Raw genomic sequence first — 13494 nt, 5'->3', positions numbered from 1 at the left:
GCCGCTAGAGTGCGCTGGAATCACCACAATGGAAGCAATGCGGACATCCAAGATTCTGGAATCGCGACTCCACTCATACCGCGGAGTCGCGAATCCCCATCGACTTCAGCGTGAGTGACACGAGCAGTAGCGATTCCTTATCGAGATTCATTCACAGACGCGCATCGATGCCATGTGCTGTATGTACAACACGGAGTACTACTTTTGCACCGTACGTAGCCAACCGTGCAAATCGGAGCTGGAATAAGAATCAATGCAGACCGATATTTACACGGAATCGCGATTCCGAATACATTAAAAAGGATCGAGGATATGGCTATTATAATCGCGCTGTTAACAAACTTTATCGATTCCATGACCGTTGGGGGCTCTATGAAAATCGATTTGACGATTAGAACGACGAAAAGAATCGCGACTCCATTTCTCTCGTCCTCCCCACCCGCAAAAGACGTGAGTAGGGGTGAGTGAGGGTGAGTAGGGGTGATATGCGGTGAGTGAAGGTGAGTGAGGGTGAGTAGGGGTGAGTAGGGGTGAGATGCGGTGAGTAGGGGTGAGTAGAGGTGAGTGGGTTGAGTCGGGGTGAGGGTGAGTCAGGGTGAGTGAGATGAGTCGGGGTGAGGTAAGGGTGAGTGAGTTTGAGGTGAGACTGACTATGGGTGAGTGACGGTGAGTAGGGGTGAGTGAGGTGAGCAGGTGTGATTTAGGGTAAATTAGGGTGAGTATTTGTGATATGGGGTGAGTGAGGGTGAGTAGGGGTGAGTGAGGTGAGTGAGGGTGAGTGAGATGAGTCGGGGTGAGTGAGGTTGAGGTGAGACTGACTATGGGTGAGTGAGGGTGAGTAGGGGTGAGTATTTGTGATATGGGGTGAGTGACGGTGAGTGAGGGTGGGTGAGTAGAGGTGAGTGATGGTGAGTGGGTTGAGTAGGGGTGAGTGAGGGTGAGTAGGGGTGAGTGAGGGTGAATAGGGGTGAGTGAGGGTGAGTAGGGATGAGTGAGGGTGAGCGAAGGTGAGTGAGGGTGAATAGGGGTGAGGGTGAGTAGGGATGAGTGAGGGTGAGTAGGGGTGAGTGAGGGTGAGTGAAGGTGAGTGAGGGTGAGTAGGGGTAAGTAGGGATGAGTGAGGGTGGGTGAGGGTGAGTGAGGGTGAGTAGGGGTGAGATGCGGTGAGTGAAGGTGAGTGAGGGTGAGTAGGGGTGAGTAGAGGTGAGTGGGTTGAGTCGGGGTGAGTGAGGGTGAGTCAGGGTGAGTGAGATGAGTCGGGGTGAGTAAGGGTGAGTAGGGGTGAGTGAGGTTGAGGTGAGACTGACTATGGGTGAGTGACGGTGAGTAGGGGTGAGTGAGGGTGAGTAAAGGTGAGTGGTGAGAGGGTTGAGTAGGGGTGAGGGTGAGTGAGGGCGAGTCCGGGTGAGGGTGAGTCGGGGTGAGTGAGGGTGAGTCAGGGTGAGTGAGGGTGAATCAGGGTGAGTGAGGTTGAGGTGAGACTGACTATGGGTGAGTGAGGGTGAGTAGGGGTGAGTAGGGGTGAGTGAGGTGAGCAGGTGTGATTTAGGGTAAATTAGGGTGAGTATTTGTGATATGGGGTGAGTGAGGGTGAGTAGGGGTGAGTGAGGTGAGTGAGGGTGAGTAGGCATGTGTATGGGTGAGTATGGGTAAGTAGGGGTGAGTTAGGTGAGTCGGTGTGAGTGAGGGTGAGTAGGGGTGAGTGAGGGTGAGTCAGGGTGAGTGAGGGTGAGTCGGGGTGGGTGAGGGTGAGTGAGATGAGTCGGGGTGAGTGAGGTTGAGGTGAGACTGACTATGGGTGAGTGAGGGTGAGTAGGGGTGAGTATTTGTGATATGGGGTGAGTGACGGTGAGTGAGGGTGGGTGAGGGTGAGTAGAGGTGAGTGATGGTGAGTGGGTTGAGTAGGGGTGAGTGAGGGTGAGTGAGGGTGAATAGGGGTGAGAGAGGGTGAGTAGGGATGAGTGAGGGTGAGTGAAGGTGAGTGAGGGTGAATAGGGGTGAGTGACGGTGAGTAGGGATGAGTGAGGGTGAGTAGGGGTGAGTAGGGGTGAGTGAGGGTGAATAGGGGTGAGTGAGGGTGAGTAGGGATGAGTGAGGGTGAGTGAAGGTGAGTGAGGGTGAATAGGGGTGAGTGAGGGTGAGTGAGGGTGAGTAGGGGTGAGTGAGGGTGAGTAGGGATGAGTGAGGGTGAGTAGGGGTGAGTGAGGGTGAGTGAAGTTGAGTGAGGGTGAGTAGGGGTGAGTAGGGATGAGTGAGGGTGGGTGAGGGTGAGTGAGATGAGTAGGGGTGAGTGAGGGTGAGTCAGGGTGAGTGAGGTTGAGGTGAGACTGACTATGGGTGAGTGAGGGTGAGTAGGGGTGAGTAGGGGTGAGTGAGGTGAGCAGGTGTGAGTTAAGGTAAATTAGGGTGAGTATTTGTGATATGGGGTGAGTGAGGGTGAGTAGGGGTGAGTGAGTGTGGGTCAGGGTGAGTAGAGGTGAGTGAGGGTGAGTAGAGGTGATTTAAGGTGAGTAGTGTTGAGTGTGGGTGAATAGAGGTGAGTGAGTGGGGAGCAATAGTGCAGTGGCTAGCGCATTGCACTACGAATCTGGCGGCTTGAGTTCGATTCCCGCTCGTGACGAATATGTGAACCGGTCTTGGGCTTCCCCTAAATGCACTAGGCCTCAAATGAGTAACTGTAGTGGTGTTAAGTAAACATCACCACTAAGGAGACAAAGGCGGCCGGCCGTGGTGCTGGCCACCCATCCCTTTTGTGCCATTTCGGCCTTAATAGGTGCTCGATAACAACACTTGCTTCTACAGTATGTTAAAGGCGATACTGGGGTCTTTTTGTCTTTGGAGTGTGAGTAGGGGTGAGTCGGGTGAGTGACCATGGCCTCGTTCTTTGGGGAGGTGCTGCCCGTGTTTTCACGAGCGGGGAGCGACGAGGAGAGCGGAGACGACGAGGAGAGTGAAGAGGAGGAGAGGTACCACCTCGAGACTCGTAGACTCATACTCGCACAGAGACTTATAGACTTACATAGCGAATCATCGACTCAAACGGACTAACAGACTCACATAGGCATAGAGACTTACAGAGAGACCCATAGACTGATACAGACATACATACACAGAAACACTCACATAGACATACAAACTCACACACACCCATATAATCACACAGACATACATACTCACACAGACACTCACATAGACATACAGATTCGCACAGATACACTCGAACAGAAACCCATAGGTTCACAAAGAGACCTAAAGACTCGCACATGGTGATGGGGGAGATGATGGTGATGATAGTGATAATGGTGATGATAGTGATAATGGTGATGGTGGTGGTTATAATGTGATCGATGATGGTGATGTCGATGGTCGTGATAATGATGATGTTGGTGATGATGGGAGTGATGGTGATGGTGGTGGTGTTGATGTTTACAGTCGTGTGGTGATGTCCTGGAGTGATGGCACAATCCCATCCTCCTGCTGCACACTCATCCTCGCTACAGGAGAACACGCTCTCGGTACCATTACCTCTATTAATACTATGATCGCCATCACCTTTATCACCACTATCATTAACACCATTACCACCATCAGCACTACCATCAACACCATCATCAGCACTACAATCATATCATCACTATTATCACCATCATCAACACAATTATCACCACCACCAATCTGCATCATTATCACCATTATCACCGTCATGAGGACAAGATGATAATCATGCGGTACATGCCAGGGTTACCAAGGAGACAATCTAAAAAAATCTGTGACGTTTCATGCAATGGCTCTTCTTCACAGTGTTGTTGACAAACGTGTTGAGTTTTGTGTTCATGCACCACTTCTAACGCAGCAGCATCACAAGATATAATTTGTTTAATTGAAAGGGAGTCCACACCAGGTGATCTTCGGGCTTTATTAAAAATCCCTCGCACTACAACACATGCACTGGTAAGGGAGCTGCTTCTTCAGGATCCCTCACATCCGTCACATCCCATCTCTATACACTCTCCCCGATTTCGCAGGATCCCTCCAACTAGTTCCTCTAATCTCCACCATCCCCTCTTCTCCACCAAACCTGTCCCTTGGCCTGTCTGTCTGCCTCTCGCTCTCCCTTTCTCTTTCCCTTCAAATCTCTCTCCCAGTCCTTAGCCAATTCCGTGCTTTTTCCTTCATAGCTGTGTTCCAGCCACCTTTGATTGAATAGTTAGGGTATGCCTATGTGCCCTTGCATCACCCCAATGTGTCCTTACAGCACGTTTACATAATGACTAGCGTTTGCTACACTGCACAGTGACCAGAATATTATACTTTACACTGCAGTGACTGCTATACAAAGCACACATTTGCCTGAAGTTTGAATCATGATCCAGCACTCACTTATTAACTACATTCACTTGCTCAACCACTCACCCACTTACCGACTAACCAACTCACTCTAGGCCTCTCTTCCATTTTCTCTTTTTACAAGCTCTCATAATAATCGCCTCATTTTTATAAACGTTTTACACTCTAATAGTGCTGTTTGTTGCTGGCTGCTTGTCCATGTGCTGTGCCCTCAGGGTTCGTGCAAGTATTTGTGCTGGGTTTGGGGGGTCAATCATGGGTGCAGAGGGGGTCCTTGCACCCACAGGGCACGACCCCTGCCCCCCTTGCACCCCCCGGGGAAAAGTGGGGGGTGCAGACGTGTCGCATCTACCAACACAGAGATTCACCAGAGGTACTGAAGGCACAGCGGCATGTCGTAGTGCTGCGAAGCTACACATTAGGCAGCAATGCCCACTGTGGTACTGATTCACTCCTATGCTTCCTGGTCTCTGTCCAGGTGTGGGTGGCGCTGTGTGCTTACACCATCCCAGAGGAGCTGCTTCATGATTGGGCGAAGCAGGTAAGTGGCACAACTAATCACAAGCCAGGTTTGGTGACCATGTGTTCCCATGGACCAGGAGTGTGTCAGGATATTGGTGAATGTTGTTGAATGGACAGAGGGATTCATAATGGACAGGTCAGAGATACTGAGCCAGCAACACGTAAATTATTGGTTTCTCTCCTCATGGGTTTTATAATGGCTGGGTCAGGTTTCAAAACGGCTGATTCATAAACTCATACAGATAATAAAATTAGTGGATAATCGGATAATAGTGTATCTCTGTAAATTCTCAGCTCCATGACAGTGGTGATATATTACAAATAATAGCATTTCCAGATAATTGTATACAGGTAATTAAATACAGAGAATAGGATTGTGGTTCAAACTTGATTTGAAGCTTTCGTGACTGCAGGAGTTACTCTTTGGTTCTTTCGGTAAAGTCACGTAGAAAGAAAATAAATTAAATAATAGAATACGACGTTTAGATTGCAACACAAGCAGTCGTCATCAGGTAGAACTAAATTTGAGAGAGTGACAAAACACAGACACGGATACACAGACAATCACACAAGCAGAGAGAGACAACACAGAGACACAGAGAGAGAGACCCAATGCCTCTGTGTCCGTGGCCTTAAATAGAGAGAGAGTGGGGGGGGGCAGAGAGAGAGGTGGGTCTACTGGAGCAGAGAAATTAGCATGTCAATGAGAGAGCTGTGTGGAAATCCTCCCCGCGGCAGCAGGGGGAGAGAAAGACCCAACAAGTCTGGTAAATTTTAGAGAGAGTTGTGTGGAAATCCACCCGGAAGTGGCTGGGGGAGAGAAAGAGTGAATGGACCTATGAGAGCCTGGTACATTTTAGAGAGAGAAATAGGCAGTTTGAGAAAACAAACTTTGCAAATTTTTGGAAATGTAATGCAATGCAACGCAGAGAGTCGGCTAACACACAGTTAACGCATAGCCTGGTCGATTACATTATCCAAAGATTGCTAAATTAGAGCTGTGTGGAAATCCACCCCGCATCGTATTCTATTGTTTAATTTATTTTCTTTCTACGTGACTTTACCGAAAGAACCAAAGCGTAATTCCTGCAGTCACGAAAGCTTCAAATCAAGTTTGAACCACCTCTACGTGGAGGATGTAAGTTTGTTTTCTCTCTCTCTGTGGGTCTCTATCAAATTTCACGCTTAACTTCAAATTTAGCAATATCTGGAGAATGTAATCAACCAGGCTATGCGTGAACTGTGTTAGCCGACTCTCTGCATTGCATTACATTTCCAAAAAATTGCTAAGTTTTTTTCTCAAATTTCCTATTTCTCTCTCTAAAATTTACCAGGCTCTCATAGGTCCATTCGCTCTTTCTCTCCCCCGGCCGCTTCGGGGTGGATTTCCACACAACTCTCTCTAAAATTTACCAGGCTCTCATAGGTCCATTCGCTCTTTCTCTCCCCCTGCCGCCGCGGGGTGGATTTCCACACAGCTCTCTCATTGACATGGTCATTTCTCTGCTCCAGCAGACCCACCTCTCCCTTTATTTAAGGCCACGACACAGAGGCATTGGGTCTCTGTGTGCCTATGTTGTGTGTCTCTCTGTGTTGTCTCTCTCTGCTTATGTGTTTGTCTGTGTGTCTCCGTGTCTGTGTTTTGTCTCTTTCTCAAATTTAGTTCTACCTGATGACGACTGCTTGTGTTGCAATCGAAACATCGTATTCTATTATTTTATTTATTTTCATTCTACGTGACTTTACTGAAAGAATCAGAGGATTGTGGTTATTGGGTTTGTAGATAACAGGATTGCTTTGTGTAGTTGGTGACTCTGGCTGACCCTGTGCGGGGCCGGGTCCTTGTACTGTCTGGACTGCGGGCATCGGAGCTGCTGGCTGCACCACTCGGAAGGACCCTGAGCTCTGCCCCCTGGAAGGACCCCTTGGCATGGCCCCTCCTTCCTCCCCCCATGCATGCAACTGGGCTGCCTGCTGCAGGTGCCTGACGTGGGCTCAATTTGTAGATATTGTTGTGGTGGTTGTGGTTAATGTGGTGGTGGTTGTGGATCATTCAGTCTGGCCTGCCTATGATCCATCCTGGGTTTAACCAGGCTGGATTGTGAGGAGTTCACAAACCTTCGAAAGATCTGGACACAGTCCCATCAGTGAGTGCATCCATCAGGTAAGGCTACATTGGCTGGGTCATATAGCCCACATGGCCAGCCACCGCAAACCTAAGCTGCTTCCGTTTGCCTGAATAGAGCAGGCGAAATGGGCACGGCACAGGCTAGAAAAGAGGTGGACTTGCCGAAGATTGGTACCAGCGATGTTAAGATTGGTATCTATGGAGGCAGCTCATGAAGGATGCTACTAGGCAGTTGGAGGCAGTTGCCCTCCAGCTACAGTGGAGGGCACAGCAGCGACGCTCACAACAACAATTGGAGCGCCATGCGGCTAAAATGCAGCAAGTTGGCACAGTAGAGGGCACAGGTGATGCATCTGCCAGTCATCTCAGACAGGCAACCCATGTAACGTAGGTCTGTCCCGTGACCTGCCAGCGAGCCTTCGACATTTTACGTGGCCCCAAGTGCACCTAGCCTGACACAAGCCACGTGGTGACGTCACGAATGGCGGCTGTTGTGGTTGGTTGTGGCTATGGTTAATGTGGTGGTGGTTGTGGTTGATGTGGTGGGTTACGTGGCATAAGCTCCATGGTCATGTGGTTGTAGTTAATATTGTTTTGGTTAATGTGGAGGTGTTTGATGTGGTTGTGATTTTGCTTGATGGTTGTAGTGGTGAGCGAGGCGGTGCTAAGGGAAGTGCCAGTCGCCCTGTATCTCCTCTACTCGGAGGCCCCTGCCCCCGACCTCCCCAGCACCCGTGCCTTCCTGCCGGTCCTGAGTCTCCCACCTCTCACAGGCCTCACTCCGGTGAGGTCACTCACTCTCACCGACTCTCATTCACTCGCACTCAGACACACACACACCCTCACACACAAAGATCCCCCGTGTAACCTTAACACTTTTGTGGCAAATGCTGCTAGCAATCACCTGTGAAGGCACATGATGGGGTAGATGGCCAGCACCACACCTGACCGCCTTTTCACATTGAAGCTGAATCAACCTAAGGGAATCCCAAAACCCATTCACATAATTGTCACTGTTTGCCATGAGCAGGAATCGAACTCGGATTGCTTGGGTCATAGCACAGTATGCTAACCACAACACTACCACTCCCCACCCTTACACCCACATTCGATTACACTCACACTCAGTCACACAACAACAACTACCGTTTGCCACTAAGTGGCGGTGACATCTCCGTGGCGCTTGTGCCAGATTAGGTGCCAGACTAGGCTGCCCTAGGCTCACCTCCTCATCATCAAAGTTATATGCCTTCCCACCATTTGAAAAAGAAGCCACCTACACCACCAGTATCGAAATAGGGGAGCCGCACATCACCATAGTGTACAAAGCCTCTAATGCAAAATGGCCAAAGCCAGCACTCCCAAGTGTACCAATCCCAGCCCTATACATTGATCATGCCGACGGCGAAGACCTCTCTGACTGGATCCCCGCCGAAGATCTGCATCTGGTTTTTGATCCCAAGCAACAAGAAACTTTACACTCTGCTTGCTGGCAACACCACTACAACCCGGACCTCACCATAGTTTCCAAATATCAAAGTGGGAGCACACTGCATGCATCCCGCAAAATACTTACAAGCTTCCCCAAAAGTCAACATAGGCCCATCATCACCCACATTGGCATAAAAATCCCTGTGATTGTGTCAAAATGATTTCCAAGGTGGAACCTGGTCAAAGATGACTGGGATCACTATAAGGAGGCTGTAGAGATAGTGGTGAGTAGAATTCCCATCACACTGGAATGCTATCACCGTTTCATTGGCCTCCTTACAGCATCCACCAAGAAGAGCATCGCCACCCGAGGCTTCTGGAAATAATACTCTCCATGCTGGACAAAGGATTCCTAGGACCTGCTCTGAAAGCACAACCAGTTAGGCAGCCCACAGATTGGATAGGCCCTGCTAGAGTCTTTAGACTCAGCCAGATGCGGTGGATTGAGTGTGTTGAAGCCCTGGAATTCACACACTCCAGCCACCGTGCCTGGGCCCTACTATGATGCCTGGGTGCTGCTAATCCAATACTGGACCTCAAAAGTCCTGCCCAACTCTATAGCCTCCAAACTAGTGGAGAACACAAAAGGACCTCTTGACAAAGACATCAAGCAAGAGATCCATAGCCAATTACACCAGACAATGGCCTCAATTTCTTCACAAGACCCCACCGCCATCAGCACAAAGGAAGTGAGGGACAGTCTGGCTGCAATGAAGAAAGGCAAAGCTCTTGGCAGAGATGAAATCCTCCAGAATTTCTCCACCAATTAGGCCCTAGGGGACTCCAATGCCTGGCAAAGCTTTACACAAACATGAAAACCGGATGCATCCAAAAAGCATGGTGGGAAGCAATGGTTATCACCATACCTAAACTGGGAAAGCCAACTAATGATCCGGGAAGCGATAGGCCAATATCACTCCTGTGCACGACCTATAAACTCCTGGAATGCATCATCCTCAGGAGAATCCGCCCTCTGGTCGAGTCAGTGATCCCTGAAGATAAGGTCCACCCTAAACCGCATCCGCACAAACCATGGCAGCAGATGCGGATACCTAATGCACAAATGTAAAATAAAAAACTCTTCAGTGTGTGACTGTGGTCACTCAGAACAGACCATACAACATAATGATGCAATGCCTGATCCACAAATATGAAGGAGACATGACAGCGATACACTCCGCTACTCCTGACGTGGTTATCTGGCTTGACCACCTGAATGTGAAAATGTAGTTGCTCTGCATCTACATCAGCCATATGAAAGAAGAAGACCTCCCCATCAACGGGAAGATGTCACGCGATACAAAGCCTGTGCGAGCAGGGTGGCAAAATTGGTTAGCTGGTGCAGTCTGAAATCTCCCCAGGGCAGCGGGGGCTGGCCTGAAGTAGCTCCCATTTCGCTAGCCCATGCTTCTGAATCTTTGTCCACGTCTCCATCTCCCAAAATGAGGAATACTCCTTCCCGAGCTTGTGAAATACGTCAGCCCTGTGGCCGGAGCCCCGATGTGATGGGCACCAGGTGGTGGAGGGACGGCCCCTTGCCACACTAGCCCCGAGCAGAGACCCATATACCCCCCTCCCCCTCCAACTGCTGTGGAGTGCCAGCCCGGCTCATGGTTGTACGCAGGGGTTGCACTCCGCATCTCACTACCTCACACAAAGGTTTAGCACTCATGCCCCTCTGTCTCGCAACCATTCACCCTCTCTTCTGTTGGCATTGCCTCCACTTAGTGGCGAACAGTGGTTGTTGTTATCCTCGTACAAAGACAAAGATTCCCCATATAGCCTTCACAGACTGTGAGGGCAAGTGTTGTTAGCGAGCATCAACGAAAGCCAGCACATCACGTAGGGATGGGGGGGCCAGCACCACCCCTGACCACCAAAACTCCCGACCGCCTTTGTCTCCCTAGTGATGATATTTAAACATTGCACCAGGTCCTCAAATGAGGCTGAGTCGACCTAGGGGAGGCCCACGACTAGTTCAGTTAATCGTCATTGGTGTTGGCTGCGAGTGAGATTCGAACTCGGCTCTCTAGGTTCGTAGTGCAGCGCGCTAACTGCTACACCTCCCCTCCTCACTCACTCACACTCATGCTGTCACACACTCATCATGCGTGATGTGTTTTTCTTTGTCCCCCTACTTCACCACTTCTTGCAGCTCTTAGCGCCGAGCCTTCCGCAGCTGCAGACGTTGATGAAGCCACCGGCCTTACCCAGCAACATCTATACATAGACCCATAGCCTCACAGAGACGTATAGACTGACAGAGACCAGACTTGTATTGAGACCTATAGACGAATGTAGAAGACCCATAGACTCACTTAGAGAACCATAGACTTGCATAAAGACCCATTGAATCACAGAGACCCATATACTTTTATAGGGACCCATAAACTTGCATTTGAGACCCCAAAGACTCAGAGATACATATACTCACATAGAGACTCATTGACTCACACAGAAACCCATAGACTTACATGAAGACCCATAGGCTCACATAGACCCATAGACTCACTTTAGAATCTTTGGGTTTCTATATGAGTATGTAACCTTGCGCAATTTAAGGAATTTTTCAGTTACCTAATTAAACATTTTACAGTGCTGTTTTTTGCTGGCGACTAAGCATTTTGGGAATTTGTTCCTGTGCTCAACTGTGATTAAAAATAAAGTAACGCCAATCACGTATGTGGCTGTGTGTGGATCTATGTGTGAGCCTGGGTATTTGTGTATTTGTGGCTGCATGTTTAAGTAGATAGATATGTGAGTGCTTTATTAAATTAGTGTTTTTTTGTGTGTGTGCTTCTATTTGTATGTATGTTGAGTCCGGAAAAACAACCTCCTACCTCCTCGTTGGTGCCGGACAGCAACGCTGTGGTGAGCAGTGCCATGGGTGGAGGGCAAATTTTGATTGGCCATCCCCCTCATGGCATTTATAGCCACCACAACAAACAAAGGGGGCTCTGGATGGGTGCGAGGGGCTGGTAACCCCTCCAACCTTCAATTAATTACCACTAAACCACTAATTTAAACTTTAATTAAGCTTGTACTGGAGGCCCTAGGGGGACAGGCGTCTATGACGTCTCCTGGCCAAACCCCATTTGGCGGAGCCAGGAGACTGAATCCTTACCCACATGGAATGTTCGAAAGAGAGGCTGCCACTCCTCTGTCGGGAACTGGACCAGCACCGCCTGGACCTCTGTGATATTCAGGAGGTCCGGTGGCCTGGCTCTGGCTCCTGCCACCACGATGGGTGGGCAGTCCATTACTCGGTCCAGGAGACTGCCAAACAACAGGGGGGAGTGGCTCTTCTAAACAAAATAATGAAGGGGGCGTGGGAGCATGGCAGTGAGGTGTGGGAATCTGTAAGCCCCAAGCTACTGTGGGCTCGCCTTCCCATCAACCAGAGGCGAGAAGTGGTGGTCGTGGTTACTTATGCCCCCACCGAAGATGAACATCCATGGAGGGATGGAGGCCAGGCTGATGAGTTAGACGCCTACTCTGACCTCTTGTCACAGGTGCTAGCTAAAGTGGCCCGTCGGGATAGAGTCATCTTTTTTAGCGACTTCAATGCCCAAGTTGGTCATGATGCTGGAACCTGGTCTGGAGTGATTGGAAGGCATGGGCCAGATCAGCTCAATAACAATGGTAGGAGGCTGCTAGATTTTTGTGCAGCCCATGGGCTTGTAATTATCAACACGCTGTTCTGGCATCGGCACATCCACACAAAATCATGGATGCAGGCCGGGTCCAAGCAAGAACATCTGCTGGACTACAGTGACGGAACAGCGGTTGCGGTCCCATGTCCTTGACACCAGGACCTACCGTGGAGCTGATCTGCCCACTGACCATTGTTCCTCCGATGGTAGGTTCACACTCAGGATCCCATCAAAACCCACAGTGGCCTGGTCTCGGCTAGCTGATGAAAGTTGCAAGCGAGAATTTCATCATCACTTGCGGCTGGGGTTGGCATCGTCCTCCACTCCTGATGTTGAGGGGAATTGGGCGAGGTTTAGGACTGGATTCTTTTCAGCAGCCCAACATTTTTTCCAGTTAAATTTGTCGATCCATCCGTTGTGACATAGACAAGTTTACTCCGAGGTAGCGTCATTCTTTCGATGACAGCAGATACCTGGTTATACAAGTCATCTCCCCGCGTAGTTCCTTTCAGGGACTCTATGGTCAAAACCTCTGTTATCGCAAAACTGCCAATGCCTCGGATAAAAATGAGGAGCTGAGCAGTGTATTTTACGTCCGTACTTTCATCCAGTGCTAGTGAATATAATTCAAAGGAATCAGACTTTTTGTTTAATTGACTGGTTATATATTTTTATCAATCAGTTCCACACGGCGAGTCACAGTCCTGCGTGATAAGCTGACTTTTTCAAATTTGCTTTTGATCTCCGGACACAAGATGTCTGCTGTCTGTACCATGCATTCTTTTACAAATTTGCCTTCGGAGAAAGTGGTAATGAGTGGTAATGTTGGTGAGAAGAAGGTTTTAAAGACAATTTAAATCGAAGTGAAGAAGGAAATTATTGAAAAGTTTGTATAATTAATGATTTTTTAAAATGTAATTATGTGTTCTGTGCTTAAAACTCTTTAAAAAAAACTGTGGGGTCTAGAACGGACTCATGAAATTTGGAGAGAACTCTGAGTTAAGTGTTGTTTGTTTTGTTGAATTACACAAAGCGTAACAGTTATGTATATAAATTTTGTTATATGAAATTCCTAGTAAGATATTAATTTTGTGAGTGTAGTCATACCCCTCCCCCTCATTCAAGCCGTAATTTAGAGAGCGAAAGCGCCGAGTATGTCAATCGCTAACATAAGAACTCGTTAATCTCTTCTCGCATCATTCATACGATGATGCGGTGAAGTAAACGTTGATACGATATTACGGTGAATGCTTCCAAAAACAATACTGTACCCAAATATTACTGTTAACTTACTTTCAATAGAAACATGAATTGCTCATACGAATATTCTCTCTCTCTCAGAATCGACCGACT

General features: G+C 48.8%; 1 protein-coding gene across 5 annotated transcripts; it reads left to right on the top strand.

The window, feature by feature from the left end:
- The first annotated feature begins 326 nt into the window (after positions 1-326).
- LOC144729256 (proteasome assembly chaperone 1-like) lies at positions 327-11168 on the top strand. 5 transcript variants are annotated; one of them, XM_078609368.1, is made up of 8 exons: positions 327-450; positions 2842-2966; positions 3433-3515; positions 4563-4720; positions 4826-4888; positions 6675-6849; positions 7645-7781; positions 10644-11168. In XM_078609368.1, exons 2-8 carry the CDS (start codon positions 2872-2874, stop codon positions 10716-10718), a joined length of 786 nt encoding a protein of 261 aa, XP_078465494.1. In that variant the 5' UTR covers positions 327-450; positions 2842-2871; the 3' UTR covers positions 10719-11168. The 5 variants fall into 5 exon arrangements, with proteins under 5 accessions (XP_078465494.1, XP_078465496.1, XP_078465495.1 ...); XM_078609370.1 differs by having other exon boundaries at positions 373-460; positions 2851-2966; XM_078609369.1 differs by having other exon boundaries at positions 390-460.
- The last annotated feature ends 2326 nt before the right edge of the window (positions 11169-13494 follow it).

This window comes from Lampetra planeri, chromosome 32, assembly GCF_965212315.1.
Source record: "Lampetra planeri chromosome 32, kcLamPlan1.2.h2, whole genome shotgun sequence".
Classification (NCBI taxonomy): Eukaryota; Metazoa; Chordata; class Hyperoartia; order Petromyzontiformes; family Petromyzontidae; genus Lampetra; species Lampetra planeri.
Note: the sequence above shows the minus strand (reverse complement) of the source record. Positions and strands in the feature narration are given on the sequence as shown.

Coding starts and splice junctions, on each gene's coding strand:
- LOC144729256 (XM_078609368.1), top strand. CDS start 2,872: ATGGCCTCGTTCTTTGGGGAGGTGCTGCCCGTGTTTTCACGAGCGGGG. Junction 4,889..6,674: donor TTCATGATTGGGCGAAGCAG/GTAAGTGGCACA, acceptor TGCTTTGTGTAG/TTGGTGACTCTGGCTGACCC. Junction 6,850..7,644: donor AACTGGGCTGCCTGCTGCAG/GTGCCTGACGTG, acceptor TGATGGTTGTAG/TGGTGAGCGAGGCGGTGCTA.